The sequence below is a fragment of the Zea mays genome, chromosome 1 (assembly GCF_902167145.1).
Source record: "Zea mays cultivar B73 chromosome 1, Zm-B73-REFERENCE-NAM-5.0, whole genome shotgun sequence".
Lineage (NCBI taxonomy): Eukaryota > Viridiplantae > Streptophyta > Magnoliopsida > Poales > Poaceae > Zea > Zea mays.
This window is the reverse complement of record NC_050096.1, coordinates 126,683,595-126,700,994: the sequence shown is the minus strand read 5'-3', so window position 1 is coordinate 126,700,994 and position 17,400 is coordinate 126,683,595. Positions and strand designations below refer to the sequence as shown.

General features: G+C 45.0%; 1 protein-coding gene, 1 long non-coding RNA gene and 1 pseudogene across 2 annotated transcripts; 2 read left to right on the top strand and 1 right to left on the bottom strand.

Moving 5' to 3' along the window:
- The first annotated feature begins 6,565 nt into the window (after positions 1-6,565).
- LOC103638470 (phospho-2-dehydro-3-deoxyheptonate aldolase 2, chloroplastic-like) lies at positions 6,566-9,212 on the top strand (annotated as a pseudogene).
- Positions 9,213-11,006: 1,794 nt separating this feature from the next.
- Positions 11,007-12,347, top strand: LOC103638460 (uncharacterized). The gene is made up of 3 exons (XR_002266208.1): positions 11,007-11,900; positions 11,999-12,091; positions 12,169-12,347. It is a non-coding gene; the product is annotated as an uncharacterized lncRNA (long non-coding RNA).
- Positions 12,348-12,436: 89 nt separating this feature from the next.
- On the bottom strand, positions 12,437-13,962 carry LOC109943445 (uncharacterized). The gene has a single exon (XM_020546475.2). It carries the CDS (start codon positions 13,791-13,793, stop codon positions 12,876-12,878), a length of 918 nt encoding a protein of 305 aa, XP_020402064.1. The 5' UTR covers positions 13,794-13,962; the 3' UTR covers positions 12,437-12,875.
- Between the last annotated feature and the right edge of the window lie 3,438 nt (positions 13,963-17,400).

The following is a 17,400-nucleotide window of genomic DNA, read 5'->3' as shown; positions in this document are numbered from 1 at the left end:
CCCTTGATCATTGTCGTCGTCTTGAGGTGGCTCATTTGCTTGATCTTCTATTTCATCAACTTGAGCTTCATCCTCATTTTGAGTTGGTGGAGATGCTTGCGTGGAGGAGGATGGTTGACCTTGTGCATTAGGAGGCTCTTTGGATTCTTTAGGACACACATCCCCAATGGACATGTTCCTTAGCGCGATGCACGGAGCCTCTTCATCACCTATCTCATCAAGATCAACTTGCTCTACTTGAGAGTCGTTAGTCTCATCAAACACAACGTCACAAGAAACTTCAACTTGTCCAGTGGACTTGTTAAAGACTCTATATGCCCTTGTGTTTGAATCATATCCTAGTAAAAAGCCTTCTACAGTCTTAGGAGCAAATTTAGATTTTCTACCTCTTTTAATAAGAATAAAGCATTTGCTACCAAAGACTCTAAAATATGAAATATTGGGCTTTTTACCGGTTAGGAGTTCATAAGACGTCTTCTTGAGGATTCGGTGTAGATATAACCGGTTGATGGCGTAGCAGGCGGTGTTGACCGCCTCGGCCCAAAACCGATCTGAAGTCTTGTACTCATCAAGCATGGTTCTTGCCATGTCCAATAGAGTTCTATTCTTCCTCTCCACTACACCATTTTGTTGTGGCGTGTAGGGAGAAGAGAACTCATGCTTGATGCCCTCCTCCTCAAGGAAGCCTTCGATTTGAGAGTTCTTGAACTCCGTCCCGTTGTCGCTTCTAATTTTCTTGATCCTTAAGCCGAACTCGTTTTGAGCTCGTCTCAAGAATCCCTTTAAGGTTTCTTGGGTTTGAGATTTTTCCTGCAAAAAGAATACCCAAGTGAAGCGAGAATAATCATCCACTATTACAAGACAATACTTACTCCCGCCGATGCTTATGTAAGCAATCGGGCCGAATAGATCCATGTGGAGTAGTTCAAGCGGCCTGTCGGTCGTCATGATGTTCTTGTGTGGATGATGGGCACCAACTTGCTTTCCTGCTTGGCATGCGCTACAAACCCTGTCTTTCTCAAAATGAACATTGGTTAGTCCTAAAATGTGCTCTCCCTTTAGAAGCTTATGAAGATTCTTCATCCCAACATGTGCTAGTCGGCGATGCCAGAGCCAGCCCATGTTAGTCTTAGCAATTAAGCATGTGTCGAGTTCAGCTCTATCAAAATCTACCAAGTATAGTTGACCCTCTAGCACACCCTTAAATGCTATTGAATCATCACTTCTTCTAAAGACAGTGACACCTACATCAGTAAAGAGACAGTTGTAGCCCATTTTGCATAATTGAGATACGGAAAGCAAATTGTAATCTAATGAATCAACAAGAAAAACATTGGAAATGGAATGGTCAGGGGATATAGATATTTTACCCAAACCTTTGACCAAACCTTGATTTCCATCCCCGAATGTGATAGCTCGTTGGGGATCCTGGTTTTTCTCGTAGGAGGAGAACATCTTCTTCTCCCCTGTCATGTGGTTTGTGCACCCGCTATCGATGATCCAACTTGAGCCCCCGGATGCATAAACCTACAAAACAAGTTTAGTTCTTGACTTTAGGTACCCAAACGGTTTTGGGTCCTTTGGCATTAGAAACGAGAACTTTGGGTACCCAAACACAAGTCTTGGAGCCCTTGTGTTTGCCCCCAACAAACTTGGCAACTACCTTGCCGGATTTGTTAGTTAAAACATATGATGCATCAAAAGTTTTGAATGAAATGTCATGATCATTTGATGCACTAGGAGTTTTCTTCTTAGGCAACTTAGCACGGGTTGGTTGCCTAGAGCTAGATGTCTCACTCTTATACATAAAAGCATGGTTAGAACCAGAGTGAGACTTCCTAGAATGAATTCTCATAATTTTGTCCTCGGGATAACCGGCAGGGTATAAAATGTAACCCTCGTTATCCTGAGGCATGGGAGCCTTGCCCTTAATAAAGTTGGACAATTTCTTAGGAGGGGCACTAAGTTTGACATTGCCTCCCTGTTGGAAGCCAATGCCATCCTTAATGCCAGGGCGTCTCCCATTATAAAGCATACGACGAGCAAATTTAAATTTTTCATTCTCTAAGTTATGCTCGGCAATTTTAGCATCTAATTTTGCTATATGATCATTTTGTTGTTTAATTAAAGCCATGTGATCATGAATAGCATTAATATCAATATCTCTACATCTAGCACAAATAGAAACATGCTCAACAATAGATGTAGAGGGTTTGCAAGATTTTAATTCTATAACCTTAGCATGTAATATGTCATTTTCACTTCTAAGGTTAGAAATAGTAATATTGCAAACATCAAAATCTTTAGCCTTAGCAAGCAATTTTTCATTTTCAATCCTAAGGCTAGCAATAGAAACATTTAACTTATCAATCCTAGCAAGTAATTCAACATTATCATCTTTAGGATTGGGAGTTGAAACATTACAAACATGAGAATCAACCTTAGCAATTAAATTAGCATTTTCATTTCTAAGGTTGGCAATAGTGTCATGGCATGTGCTTAGCTCACTAGATAGTTTTTGACATTTTTCTATTTCTAGAGCATAAGCATTTTTAACCTTAACATGTTTTTTATTTTCCTTGATTAGGAAGTCCTCTTGGGAGTCCAAGAGATCATCCTTCTCATGGATGGCACTAATTAGTTCATTTAGTTTTTCCTTTTGTTCCATGTTAAGGTTGGCAAAAAGGGTACGCAAATTATCTTCCTCATCACTAGCATTATCATCACTAGAAGACTCATATCTAGTGGAGGATTTAGATTTAACCTTCTTTTTCTTGCCGTCCTTTGCCATGAGGCACTTGTGGCCGACGTTGGGGAAGAGAAGACCCTTGGTGACGGCGATGTTGGCGGCGTCCTCGTCGGAGGAGGAGTCGCTAGAGCTTTCGTCGGAGTCCCACTCCCGACAAACATGGGCATCGCCGCCCTTCTTCTTGTAGTACCTCTTCTTCTCCTTTCTTCTTCCCTTCTTGTCATCACCCCTGTCACTGTCACTAGAAATTGGACATTTAGCTATAAAGTGACCGGGCTTACCACACTTGTAGCAAACCTTCTTGGAGCGGGGCTTGTAATCCTTCCCCCTCCTTTGCTTGAGGATTTGCCGAAAGCTTTTGATGACAAGCGCCATCTCCTCGTTGTCGAGCTTTGAGGCGTCGATTGGTTGTCTACTCGATGTAGACTCCTCCTTCTTCTCCTCCGTCGCTTTAAATGCGACTGGTTGTGCCGCGGATGTGGAGGGATCATCTAGCTCGTTGATCTTCTTTGAGCCCTTGACCATATACTCAAAGCTCACAAAATTCCCAATTACTTCCTCGGGAGTCATTAGTGTATATCTTGGATTACCATGAATTAATTGAACTTGAGTAGGGTTAAGGAAAATGAGTGATCTAAGAATAACCTTAACCACCTCGTGGTCATCCCATTTCTTGCTCCCGAGGTTGCGCACTTGATTCACCAAGGTTTTGAGCCGGTTGTACATATCTTGTGGCTCCTCCCCTTGGCGAAGACGGAAGCGACCGAGCTCCCCCTCGATCGTTTCCCGCTTGGTGATCTTGGTGAGTTCATCACCCTCGTGCGCGGTCTTGAGTAAGTCCCAAATCTCCTTCGCACTCTTCAACCCTTGTACCTTGTTATATTCCTCTCTACTTAGAGAGGCAAGGAGTATGGTTGTGGCTTGGGAGTTGAAGTGCTCGATTTGGGCTACCTCATCTTCATCATAGTCTTCATCCCCTATGGATGGTACCTGTGCACCAAACTCAACAACATCCCATATACTTTTGTGGAGTGAGGTTAGATGAAATTGCATTAAATCACTCCACCTAGCGTAATCTTCACCATCAAATGTTGGTGGTTTGCCTAATGGGACGGAAAGTAAAGGTGTATGTTTAGAAATGCGAGGGTAGCGTAGAGGAATCTTACTATACTTTTTGCGCTCTTGGCGCTTAGAAGTGACGGACGCCGCGTCGGAGCCGGAGGTGGATGTTGATGAAGAATTGGTCTCGTAGTAGACCACTTTCCTCATCCACTTTTTCTTGTCCCCACTCCGATGCGGCTTGTGGGAAGAAGATTTCTCCTTCTTCTCTTTGTGCGAAGAAGATTTCTTCTCCTTCCCTTTGGAGGAGTCCTTCTTCTCCTTCCTCTTGTTGCGGGACTCTTCCGATGAAGTCTTCCCGTGGCTTGTAGTGGGCTTTTCGCCGGTCTCCATCTCCTTCTTGGCGTGATCTCCCGACATCACTTCGAGCGGTTAGGCTCTAATGAAGTACCGGGCTCTGATACCAATTGATAGTCGCCTAGAGGGGGGGTGAATAGGGCGAAACTGAAATTTACAAATATAAACACAACTACAAGCCGGGTTAGCGTTAGAAATAAAACCGAGTCTGCGAGAGAGGGTGCAAAACAAATCTTAAGCAAATAAGGAGTGTGACACAAGGATTTGTTTTACCGAGGTTCGATTCTCGCAAACCTACTCCCCGTTGAGGTGGTCACAACGACCGGGTTTCTTTCAACCCTTTCCCTCTCTCAAACGGTCCTTCCGACCGAGTGAGCTTCTCTTCTCAAATCAAAACCGGGAACAAAACTTCCCCGCAAGGGCCACCACACAATTGGTGCCTCTTGCCTTGATTACAATGGAGTTTTGATCACAAGAACAAGTGAGAAAGAAAAGAAGCAATCCAAGCGCAAGAGCTCAAAAGAACACGGCAAATCTCTCTCGCTAATCACTAAAGCCTTGTGTGGAATTGGAGAGGATTTGATCTCTTTGGTGTGTCTAGAATTGAATGCCTAGCTCTTGTAAGTGGTTGAGAAGTGGAAAAACTTGGATGCAATGAATGGTGGGTGGTTGGGGGTATTTATAGCCCCAACCACCAAACTAGCCGTTTGGTGGGGCTGTCTGTCGTATGGTGCACCGGACATGTCCGGTGCACCAGCCACGTCACCAAACCCGTTGGGATTCGACCGTTGGAGCTCTGTCTTCTGGGCCCGCCTGGATGTCCGGTGGCGCACCGGACATGTACTGTTGAGTGTCCGGTGCGCCAGTATGGGCGTGCCTGACTTCTGCGCGCGCTGGCGCGCAATAAATGCGCTGCAGGTAGCCGTTGGCGCCGAAATAGCCGTTGCCCCGTAGTTACACCGGACAGTCCGGTGTACACCGGACATGTCTGGTGAATTATAGCGGAGCAGCCGCTGTGGTTTCCCGAAGCAGGCGAGTTCCTGAGGCCGCTCTTCCTTGGAGCACCGGACACTGTCCGGTGTACACCGGACAGTCCGGTGAATTATAGCGGAGTGCCTCCGGAAATTTCCGAAGACGAAGAGTTTGAGTTTGAGTCCTCTGGTGCACCGGACACTGTCCGGTGGTGCACCGGACACAGTCCGGTGTACCAGACCAGAGGTGCCTTCGGTTGGCCCTTAGCTCTCTACTTTGAACCCAACATTGGTCTTTTTAATTGGCTTGTTGTGATCCTTTGGCACCTGTATAACTTATACACTAGAGCAAACTAGTTAGTCCAATTATTTGTGTTGGGAAATTCAACCACCAAAATTATTTAGGAACTAGGTGTAAGCCTAATTCCCTTTCAATTACGCTTCTCTAGATTAACCGAATCTAACACAAATATCACGAAACAACAAACTATACACATTTAATATAATTAACCTAAACACAACTTATCAGCTAATTAATCAAATTCTACACTTATCCCTCGCTTTATAAATTATACCACATCACTCACAAAGAACTATTTTAATTTTATTTCACACCTCACCTATTTTACATGTCAACAATTAATCAAACATTTCAGGTTTGACCACCAAAATATCCTACAAAATCAACGACCACAGCCTTATCGGATATTCGTTTGGATTACTAAAGCAATTCTTCACGCTATTAATTCTCCTCATCCTCAGCAAAGAGCCAATTTAAACCTATTCGACATATGCATCCACCACATACTACCTGCGATGCATTTTAATAATCATTTAATATAACCACGATTGTATTTATCAGCTATATGAGCGAGACACTAGACTTATTATTCATTTAACCACTCCTCACAAATTGATAATTCAAACACGACTATAGCATCACAAGTAACTAAGGCATTTGACCGTACACACGACCCTATCACAGCAAGTGACTCGAACATTTCAATAGACATTATTCTTATGACCACAACGCACACGTTGTCGACAAGAGAAACGACACAACTAACATGTTTAACTAAATTCATCCGACCAAATGCGGAAGTAACGAATTTGCTACTATTACCTAAATCCGACTTGACACCGCGAGATTGACAACGATGCCCAGTTTGAGCCTTTCATCGCGCAATAGGTGGATAGCGAATAGGGACCTCCACGCAAACACATATCTCTACTACTACATAAGAAGCTAATGTAGACGTTCACAAAAGCTTTTGGTGCACTGTTCTGCCGAGGATCTCCGCCATCAACGCCCGCCATCGGATCGGACCACTACGCGATATCAGCACCGCCCGTTGCCGAGGCCGCCATCAACGCCATCCTCCTGCAATCCCCGCCCTCGCCACCTCCATTTCCTCATAGGAAACGCCCTGCACAGCACGACTCCTCCCCATCTACTGCTACCTTTCTACCTACCCATCTAGCACCCCTCGCTCGCAAATCGCAATGGCGCTGGCCACCAACTCCGCCGCAGCCACCACGGCCGTGTCCGGTGGCGCGGCATCGTAGCCGCGCCGCGCGGCCGCGTTCCTCCCGCTGAAGAGGCGTACCATCTCCACCATCCACGTAGCTGACCCGTCCAAGAACAACGGGCCCGTGGTCCCCGCGGCCGCAGGCGCCAAGTCGTCCTCCTCGGCGGTGGCCACACCGGAGAAGAAGCCGGCGGCGCCCGGGAAGTGGGTGGTTGACAGCTGGAGGTCGAAGAAGGCGTTGCAGCTCCCGAGTACCCGAACGCGGAGGAGCTGGACGCGGTGCTGAAGACCATCGAGACGTTCCCGCCGGTGGTGCTCGCCGGAGAGGCGCGCCACCTCGAGGAGCGAATGGCCGAGGCCGCCATGGGCCGCGCCTTTGTCCTCCAGAGCGACAACTGCGCCGAGAGTTTCAAGGAGTTCCACGCCAACAACATTCGTGACACCTTCCGCAGGAGTTCCATGCCAACAACATCCGTGACACCTTCCGCATCCTGCTCCAGATGGGCGTCGTGCTCATGTTCGGTGGCCAGGTGCTGGTCGTCAAGGTACCCACCGACACATCAAATCCACCACCTAATTCCGGTCACCAGGTGTGCCGATTCGCTAGATCTGACCCGACTTTGCTGTGCGTGGTAGGTGGGGAGGATGGCTGGCCAGTTCGCCAAGCCAAGGTCCGAGCCGTTCGAGGAGAAGGACGGCGTTAAGCTACCGAGCTACAGGGGCGACAACGTCAACGGCGACGACTTCACCGAGAAGAGCCGCGTGCCGGACCCGCAGAGGATGATCCGCGCCTATGCACAGTCGGTGGCGACACTCAACCTGCTCCGCGCGTTCGCCACCGGAGGGTACGCTGCCATGCAGCGCGTCACTCAGTGGAACCTCGATTTCATGGATCACCACGAGCAAGGTGATAGGTGAGAAAATTCAGTCTCCTTTCCTATGATTTTTTCAGTAGCGATGTTGGTGTAGAAGGTTGTCAAGTCGCTGTCATGTCAGAACGAAAAACATATCTCGTTATCACGATGGTACGATGAAGAAAAAGTTATGCAATATAGGTTGCCAGTGATAGCACAGATCCGCCTCTTTTGGTGATAATTTCAAAGTGGAAGTAACTATTCTTAGTTATTGAACATTTTGATGAAAGTTTAACATATGGATTCAACTAAAACCATTCTTAAAATAGAGCAATAGTGCTCAGCATTTTTTGTGGTTCTTATTCGTTTGTTGGTCGTCAATGGTGTAAAAATCATGTGGCTCATTTGGACCATAATAGGTCAGTAGTATGAAGTTGGGTACAAGTAGTTGTAGTAGAACATGTCGGATCTTTCCCTTTACATGTCCCCTTCTTTCGCAGAAGCTGCTAGCAGGGCATCATTGTCTTTGGGTGCATATCCTTGTTGCATATATTGATTCTTTTGTGTGTAAACAAGGTACTATGAGAAAGTATTATTGTCAGTCAATAAAACATGCCACTGCTAATCTGACCATGTAATTCCTTTATTGATCATATTTAATGCATACAGTCTTTCTTTCCGTTTAAGGTTTTGGTTTAGTCACGACAATATGGTCTATATTGTTTAATCTATGTACTTTATGATATTTTGTGGACTTAGTATTTGGCTTTTCCTAGAAAATTATTGCCTCACCAAAGTTCTCACAAGTCTCAGTCAGAAGGGCACATGTAAAGCAACAATTTGTAACCAGAGATACAGGAATAGTTTAGCTAATCATATATTATTGCTACATTATTACATGAAATATTTATCTAATTTTGGTTGAATTAAAATTGTGTGTCTGCAAATGGTTAAATATATATATCATAATCTGATGTTCGATATTTTCATTGGCATGCCATATACGTACCGTGAATTGGCCCATAGGGTGGATGAGGCTCTTGGGTTCATGACTGCAGCAGGGCTTACAGTCGACCACCCGATAATGACGACTACTGACTTCTGGACCTCGCATGAGTGCCTTCTCTTACCCTACGAGCAGGCTCTTACCCGTGAGGATTCCACCAGTGGCCTTTTCTATGATTGTTCGACCCACATGTTGTGGGTTGGTGAGCGCACTCACAACTCGATGGAGCTCATGTTGAATTCCTCCGTGGTGTTGCCAACCCTCTGGGCATAAAGGTCAGCTTTAAATCCTTTTTTTCTATTTGTTAAGTGCAATCTAGGCACCATACTTGTCCTGTGATCCTGACTGTCAAATTTACATGCAATTTGTGGAATTTAGGTGAGCGACAAAATGAACCTCAGTGAGTTGGTGAAGCTGATTAAGATTATGAACCCTTCAAACAAACCTAGAAGGATCACCATAATTACAAGGATGGGGGCAGAGAACATGAGGGTGAAGTAGCCTCATCTCATCCGTGTTGTTCGCAATGCTGGACTGATTGTCACATGGATTACTGATCCTATGCATGGAAACACCATCAAGGCCCCTTGTGGCCTGAAGACTCGTCCATTTGACTCCATTCTGGTGAGTCACGTTCCACCAGGAACTTCTTGTTCATTCTTGCAAAAGTAAAGTAGTTCTGATCGCAGAAATATTTTGCTCTTTTTAATTCCTTGGTATATGTACATTGGCAAGTATGTGATATTAGAATATTTGAAGAGTTGCCATTTTTATCATCATCTTCATTTATACTCTGAGTGCTCGCTGAGGTAAAAGCCGTTAGCACAAGGATGTTACCGTTATCTATTTGGTGCCAAATCTGATTGTTTCTCTGCGTCCTTCAGATACATCATGGTGATCAAGGTCTCCGATCCCACTGGTGAGGCTTGGGTGTCCGTGTTCAACGAGCATGCAGAGAAGATCATTGGATGTAGCGCCGACGAGCTTGATCGGATCAGGAAAGAGGTAAATTCAATACTCCGGACTGACAGCATTGGGTTTCTTCTGTTTTCTTTGTTTTCGTTCTAGCATGCGGTCTCTTCTTTCTAAACAGGCTTCTGTTTGTTTTCTCAAAAGCAGAAAATAGTAATGATATCATCCAAAAAATTTCAAAGTTTTTCTTGAAAGCAGTAATATGATGACCGATCTCTTTGCCTTCCATAGTTTATATAGCAATGTATACCCCACACTTAAGATCCTAAAAATTTACATTTTCCATAGAATTGGGTGCCTGACACCTCTCGATTTACTGAACAGCAGTCTAACTAGACACTCGACTTATATCTCTATACTTCAAACTTGACTGTGCATAAGTATGGGATCTTCATTTTCATTTCTGTTGTGGGCTGTGCAGTCTATTCAATGTCGCTGAGGCAACAGTTACAAGATCCTGGAAGAAAACCCGTGGCAGCTCTACACTACAATAAGGGTGATAAAGATGTCTCGCCCAATGGAAGGTATGCTTGAAAGTTCCATTATTTTTTTGAATGATACATATGGTCTTTTCAATTTATCGACGTTGTTCATAAATATTTAGATTATATGTTTGTTTATATTATTGCTCTGTGATTTAGATATCATATTTAGACATGATCAAGGTAGCATAGGTAATATCATATTTACTCGCTCTATTCCTAATTATGAGTCGTTTTAGTTTTATCCTCAGTCATTTTTTCTAGCTTTGAGTAAGTTTATAAAAATTACTATCATATACACCATGCCATATTTTTATAGCGTATCTGTTTGATATTGTAGATAATTTTTTAAAAAAATTTAGTTAAAAGTTAAAGAAATTTGACTTAGGACGAAGCTAAAATGTCCTACAATTTAAAACAAAGGGTGTAGATGATTGAGCTCCCATTAAAATAGCGAACTTTTACCAATTACCATACTGGTGAACAATCAGGGGCTAACTCTTTTTAGGACTCGATAAACAACATCAACGGAAGTATGTAACATGGGAAACTGCTGTGCATATTTAGGTTCACGATGTTTCCCATCCTCTGCTCAAAAGTCTTGGCGTGAAGAATCTCCCAACTGTAATTGGCCGAACCGTGAATGGTGAGGAGCTCCTTCTGAAGGATGGCATTTCGGTGAAAGATCTCAGATCTGGTGTCAAGGAATTGAAGACACTGCTAGATAGTTTTGAGAAGAAGAATAAGAAGTTATTATCGAATCTAGCTAATAAGAAACCTTCCGGTCAATGGGAAGAAATCAAGAAGATTCCTCTGCTCACAGCTTCCAACTTTGAGGAAATCTGTGGAGAGAAGACTCCAGTATACATCATTGGTGTTTTCGGGTCAAACAAAGCCAAGGGGCAGCTTGAAGCAGTCCTGTCTGAGGTATATCTCCTGTTTTCAAAAGCCAAATTATAGAGCAGAAACACATGATTTCTTGTTCGTCTGAATGCATAGTAATATCTATTACCTTGTGGTTCTTTCCTTAATCTTCGGTATAGCCATTTGTTAACACATATCATCGCTTTTATGTTGATTGCATCCAGATATCTAAGAAGACTCTGATAAGGGGGCAGAACTAAAATTCCAGAAATGCTATCTCCTATGCTTTGCTGGATAAGGACAAACAATCTGCATTCCTATCATCGTTTGACAAGTCTGGATACAGGTCATCTGATAAGCTGCTCATCGCCTACAAGGAACCCATTATTATTATGTTATTATTATTTAGAACTGAAGGAAGATTTGGATGCAATGTTTCCCATGTGAATACATACAGTGGAATTGCATAAAAATCAATGGATAAGTTTGCTGCATTGATATCATCTTTCAGATACCCCGGCCCCCGTGCCACTGGCCTTCGTGCTCCTTTAAAGGATGTGAAAAACACACTTTCTGTGAGGTATGCAGCTCTAGAACCTTTTCTCAGACTTGAAACTTCTAAGGAAATTAAGTATGATTGGTTTACTTACTAGCGACAGTACAGTCTTGTTATGATTATGTATCTATTTTTTATGCCATTCTTATTTCTGCTGCAAATCTATTGTTAAAGCTCCAGAAAAAGGCACATTCAGACGCACAGCAAAGAAAACAGGTCTAGGCCCAGAACTTGAATTTTGATTGATGTCTTTTTTGAAATCTAATGATTCCATTGAGAGTTCATTTTCCTCTCCAAGATTCAACCTTATAGCATTGCTGTCGTCTGGTGATAGATATGCATTACCGAGCTTCAACGAACTGAACTCGAGCTTTGCTGTTTCATCTATGATCGTTATTTCTATAACCGAGTCCGCCATTCAGTTATGCAGAGAGCGGCAGCTTTAAATGCATTTTACAATGGGTACATATGCATTGCAAATTCTGACCTCGCATGATGTTGGTGAACATTCTCGCACTCCCAGAGCAGATTGAATTTTTCTTATCAAATGAGGCCATGCCATAGAGGAGATTGCTAATTTTTCGTTCTCATGGTGGCAGGTGCATGTTCAATCAGATCCTGCTGGACGTCTGGTTATCACAGGGGATCCAGAGCAGCCTAATAATCCTTGGGGGATCACTCCGTTCAAGAAGGTGGTAGGCTGCCAGCTTCACTATCAGAAACACATTTGTGAATTCAATTTAACATGTAGTGATTTTTTTTATCTCAGGTGGTCAACTTGCCATCAAGAATCAATCCTCACCAAACATCCGCTGTTGTCACGCTTCATGGTCAGCTGTTTGTGCGTGCACCATTTGGGTCATCCTGATATGTAGATATGAAATCATTTTTAGTTCAGTTTTGTTGACTGTGGCGCCTCTTCACCGGTGATATTCCTTGATATCACTAGGTCCGTGATTTGTGGTCTTTCAGGAATTCCTTGCCCCAAAATTTATCTTGTTTTCTTTGATTTCATGTATTTTGTTTATTGTGCATGGTTTATGTCAGTTCTGTTGAGGAAATAGGATTTCATTTGAGCAGATACATGATGTCAAGCTGACTTAGCAGAACCCATCTGTGGTTGAATGCTGGTGTTGCGATCTGTTGCCACCTTGTTTATTGTTACATTAGTGCCATAAAATTAGCTGGTTCATGCGTGTATTCCAGTTTCGTAGAGAAAGGAGATGTTGGTCGTAGTAGGACTAATTTGACATTATGATTACTTATTATTCTTTAAATACCTCTCTGGATCACTCCAGGCCTCCAGGGCACCCTAAAGCTGCATTTTTTTATTTACTAGATGAGTGCCCATGCGTTGCAACGGGGACATATAATATCACGGTAACTTATGTATTATATGTCTCTGTTGCAACGCACGGACACTCACCTAGTACACACATAAATCCACAGCTAGCCACATCGGCGTCTGATGAGAAATTAAACAGAGCGAGGACTGCGAGTCTCACCAGCGGGGACGCAAGACACGGCGAAGCTGTTGGAATGATGACAGTTCCGAAGGTCAAGCGTTTCATCGAGCATCTGGCGGCTGAAGCGATGACGACGTTGAATCCCAAGAGACGGCCAGCGTGTCGACGGCCAAGTCTCACATTTAACCGGACAAGTGGCACACGACGGGAAGGAGTTTGACGCGTCAAGTATAAAGAAGGCGCGACATCGACGATGCTGCAAGCAGTGCTTGAAGTTGAAAATGCACGACAAAGGAGACGGGGACAACCACGACACAACAGCATGGAAGGGGGTGCGGCCATAGCGTGGCACACGAAAATAGCAGTGCCTGACTACCATGGCCAACCCCTGCCAGCCTTCCCGTGCGGCCATGGCACGGCGAGAACCTAAACGAGTGGACAGGGACAATGATGACGCCACACACAACGTTTGACGGTAGGATCGACAGCAATATAAGATGGTGGCGTAAAGAGCTGCTGGGCTAGCGAGCTGACGCAAGTGATGGAGACAGCTGCGTCCGGAAGCAAGCCCGTAGCGACGCACGACAGTGAGGAGCTCGGCACGTTTCGGCACGTTGGGGAGCAGCGACCATCGGCGTGAGGAGAGCCAGGAAAACGACAGGCATACCAAAATGATCCTGGGCGCGACGGATATGAGGGAAACGTGTGGCTTGGACAGAAGGAACTCGGCACCATTGCTGGCCGAGGCGAGTGCGCTTGGACATGGACACCGAGGCGAAGAGAGGAAAACCAGAACATGACCGGGGATGTGACGGCCGGACATCAAGTGCTCCCCGGATTTGGGCGAGCGATGCTGGCTGCTTCTTTCCCCCGTTCGTCGTGCCAGAACTCCAGATGCTCTGTGCGGGCGCGAACGCATACCGGCCATGAGCAGTGCAGGCAAGCACGGCCGGTGGAGAGTTGGGTCTGGAGGGAGAAGATAAGGTGTGCGCCGTAGAAGAGATCGATGGCACCAGAGGCCCTGGTGATCTCCCCATGGTGATGCAGGGGTACATGTACCTGAGCCCCATCCCGCCGTACACCATGGATAGCTCGCAAGTCAGGGAGAGGGACGCGGCAGAGGGGGTTCAGGCGGGGTCGACTGCACGGCTTCCATGGCCGAGCAGGGAGGAGCGCGGCGTGTTTGAGGGAGGCGAGCTGAGGGGGGGGGGGGGGGGGGGGGGGGGGGGGGGGGGCGCAGCCATGGAAGGGAAGAGCGCCGGCACGAAGAGATCCGAGCTAGGCGAGCACGGTAGGAAGATGGGCGTGCGGCCAGCCTGGAGGAGCAGGGGCGCGACGAGTTTGGGGATTGGGTAGAGCGCCGGCCGAGGGAGAGAGAGTTGGGAGGCCTCGGCACAGGGCTAGGCGCCGTGGGAGCTTGGCAAGGAGATGAAAAGCTGGGTGCGCTGCGCGTGGCTGGAGGAAAGCGGTTGGGGAAGATAAGGACGTGAACGGCTTCAGGAAATATCCCGGTCAGCGCGAGCAGAAAACTCTGAGCAGGGGCGGTGACAACAGATAGAGACGGCTGGGAATTTTCTCAGGTGCTTGAGCGGCGCGGCCAAAAAAAATCTGAGAGAGCGAGAGCAACGGAAAAAATTCAAGGGCAGAGAGAGAACAGCGGGAGAAAGAAAAATATTTTCATTTCTTTTATTTTTGCACTCACAAGTTTAAATACAAACATAAATATCAGCCGGGGTTCAAGGCTAGAATTTAGAAAGTTGTAAGGAAACTAAATTAAAATGATTTTGGTCGCCATATTTTAATCGATGTTAGAGTAATTGAAATCAGACAAACTTTGTCTGGTTTTCCTTGGATTCCGAGTGTGATCCGATTAAATTTTACATTAAACTTTTGTCGTCGAGTTCAAATAAATCCGTTTGGAGATAAAATCATCAGAGTTGGTCGGGCTTCCGAGTTCTTATTCGCGCGAGCGATGAATTTTAAATAATCACCGGACGCACCGATTTTTGGAACAACGATGTTCCGAACATCACGAAAATTTAGGACGAGCCTGGATAGATAAAGATGATGTTGAACTCGCGACAGACGAAACAGATGCGATATTAAAATCGTGATAGACGAAGATGATTAAAATTTAGCATCCGTTTTATCCACTGATATTACGTGCTTAAATCCATACTCGTTGTCGAGCGGAATATAAACACCAGGGGTGTTATAGCCCTCCCCCTTAAAAGAATCTCGTCCTAAGATTTAGAATGAAAGACTTCTAAGAGTAGAGAAGCAGGTAATCCCATGTCCATATCAGCGATAACCCTAAGACAGTCTGGAGCGAAGGCGAGTGTCTCAGGATGTGGTTTCTCTAGTGGACATAACATGCATCGCCTTAGGCTAATTTAGAAATGTCCATTAGTAGAGACAATGTCTGCCAGAAGAACACATAAGGTTCCATGTGTGCAGTTTGCTTTTTTTATGACATTGTACTATCTGAGTCTGTTGGGCGAGCGGTAGATATGCGACTTTACCCAAACAGAACCAGATGCAACCTCTTGGGTAAAACACACATAAAGAGGTTTACCAACAACTGGTCACGGTAAGTTCATAGTACACGAGACGGGTGTGGATGTCGAATACTGTCACGGTTAACATGTGGCTAACCAGATAATTCAAGTCCACGAAAATGATGGGGATTTGAGAAAATATCAATGAAGATATCCGTTGAGGTTGACTTCACGATCAATCCATTTTTTTAAAACATTAATCATGGCTCGACTTGATCACTAAAAGTCGCCTAGAGGGGGGTGAATACGGTGAATCCGAAATTTATAAACTTAAGCACAACTATAAGCCGGGTTAGCGTTAGAAATATAAACGAGTCCGAGAGAGAGGGCGCAAAACAAATCGTGAGCAAATAAGAGCGAGACACGATGATTTGTTTTACCGAGGTTCGGTTCTTGCAAACCTACTCCCCGTTGAGGTGGTCACAAAGACCGGGTCTCTTTCAACCCTTTCCCTCTCTCAAACGGTCACTTAGACCGAGTGAGCTTCTCTTCTCAATCAAACGGAACACAAAGTTCCCGCAAGGACCACCACACAATTGGTGTCTCTTGCCTTGGTTACAATTGAGTTTCATCACAAGAATGAGAAAGAAAAGAAGCGATCCAAGCGCAAGAGCTCAAATGAACACAAATGCCGCTCTCTCTAGTCACTATTTGATTTGGAGTGATTCCGGACTTGGAAGAGGATTTGATCTCTTTAGAGCGTCTAGAATTGAATGTTATAGCTCTTGTAATGTGTTGAAGGTGGAAAACTTAGATGCTTTGAATGTGGGGTGATTGGGGGTATTTATAGCCCCAACCACTAAAATATGGTCGTTGGAAGGCTGCTGTCGCATGACGCACTGGACAGGCTGGTGCGCCACCGGACACTGTCCGGTGCGCCAGCCACGTCAGCAGACCGTTGGGGTTCGACCGTTGGAGCTCTGACTTGTGGGGCCTCTGGGCTGTCCGGTGGTGCACCGGACAGGTCCTGTAGACTGTCCGGTGTGCCAACTGCGCGTGCTCTGTCCTCTGCGCGCAGGCGTGCATTAAATGCGTTGAAGTCGACCGTTGCGCGCGAAGTAGTCGTTGCTCCGCTGGCACACCGGACAGTCCGGTGAATTATAGCGGAGCGCCCTCTGATTTTCCCGAAGGTGGCGAGTTCAGCGTCAAGTGCCCTGGTGCACCGGACACTGTCCGGTGGTGCACCGGACAGTCCTGTGCGCCAGACCATGGTGCCTTTGGGTTGTCTTTTGCTCTCTTTGTTTGAACCCTTTCTTGGTCTTTTTATTGGCTTATTGTGAACCTTTGGCACCTGTAGAACTTATAGACTAGAGCAAACTAGTTAGTCCAATTATTTGTGTTGGGCAATTCAACCACCAAAATCAATTAGGAAAGAGGTGTAAGCCTAATTCCCTTTCAATCTCCCCCTTTTTGGTGATTGATGCCAACACAAACCAAAGCAAATATAGAAGTGCATAATTGAACTAGTTTGCATAATTGTAAGTGCAAAGGTTACTTAGAATTGAGCCAATATAAATTCTCATAAGATATGCATGGATTGTTTCTTTATATTTTCATCGTTTTGGACTACGCTTGCACCACATGTTTTGTTTTTGCAAATCCTTTTGTAAATTGTTTTCAAAGTCCTTTTGCAAATAGTCAAAGGTAAATGAATAAGATTTTGAGAAGCATTTTCAAGATTTGAAATTTTCTCCCCCTGTTTCAAATGCTTTTCCTTTGACTAAACAAAACTCTCCCTCAATAAATTCCTCCTCTTAGTGTTCAAGAGGGTTTTAAGATACCAATTTTGAAAATGCTACTTTCTCCCCCTTTTGAATATAATAAGATATCAATTGAAAAATTCATCATTTTAAAACCTTTTGAAAATGGGTGGTGGTGCGGTCCTTTTGCTTTGGGCTAATACTTTCTCCCCCTTTGGCATGTATCACCAAAAACGGATACTTGAGTGAAATATAAGCCCTTTGAACTACTTTCTCC

Excerpts from the sequence above, each read along its gene's own strand:
- LOC109943445 (XM_020546475.2), bottom strand. The coding sequence starts at position 13,793 with ATGGCCGGTATGCGTTCGCGCCCGCACAGAGCATCTGGAGTTCTGGCA.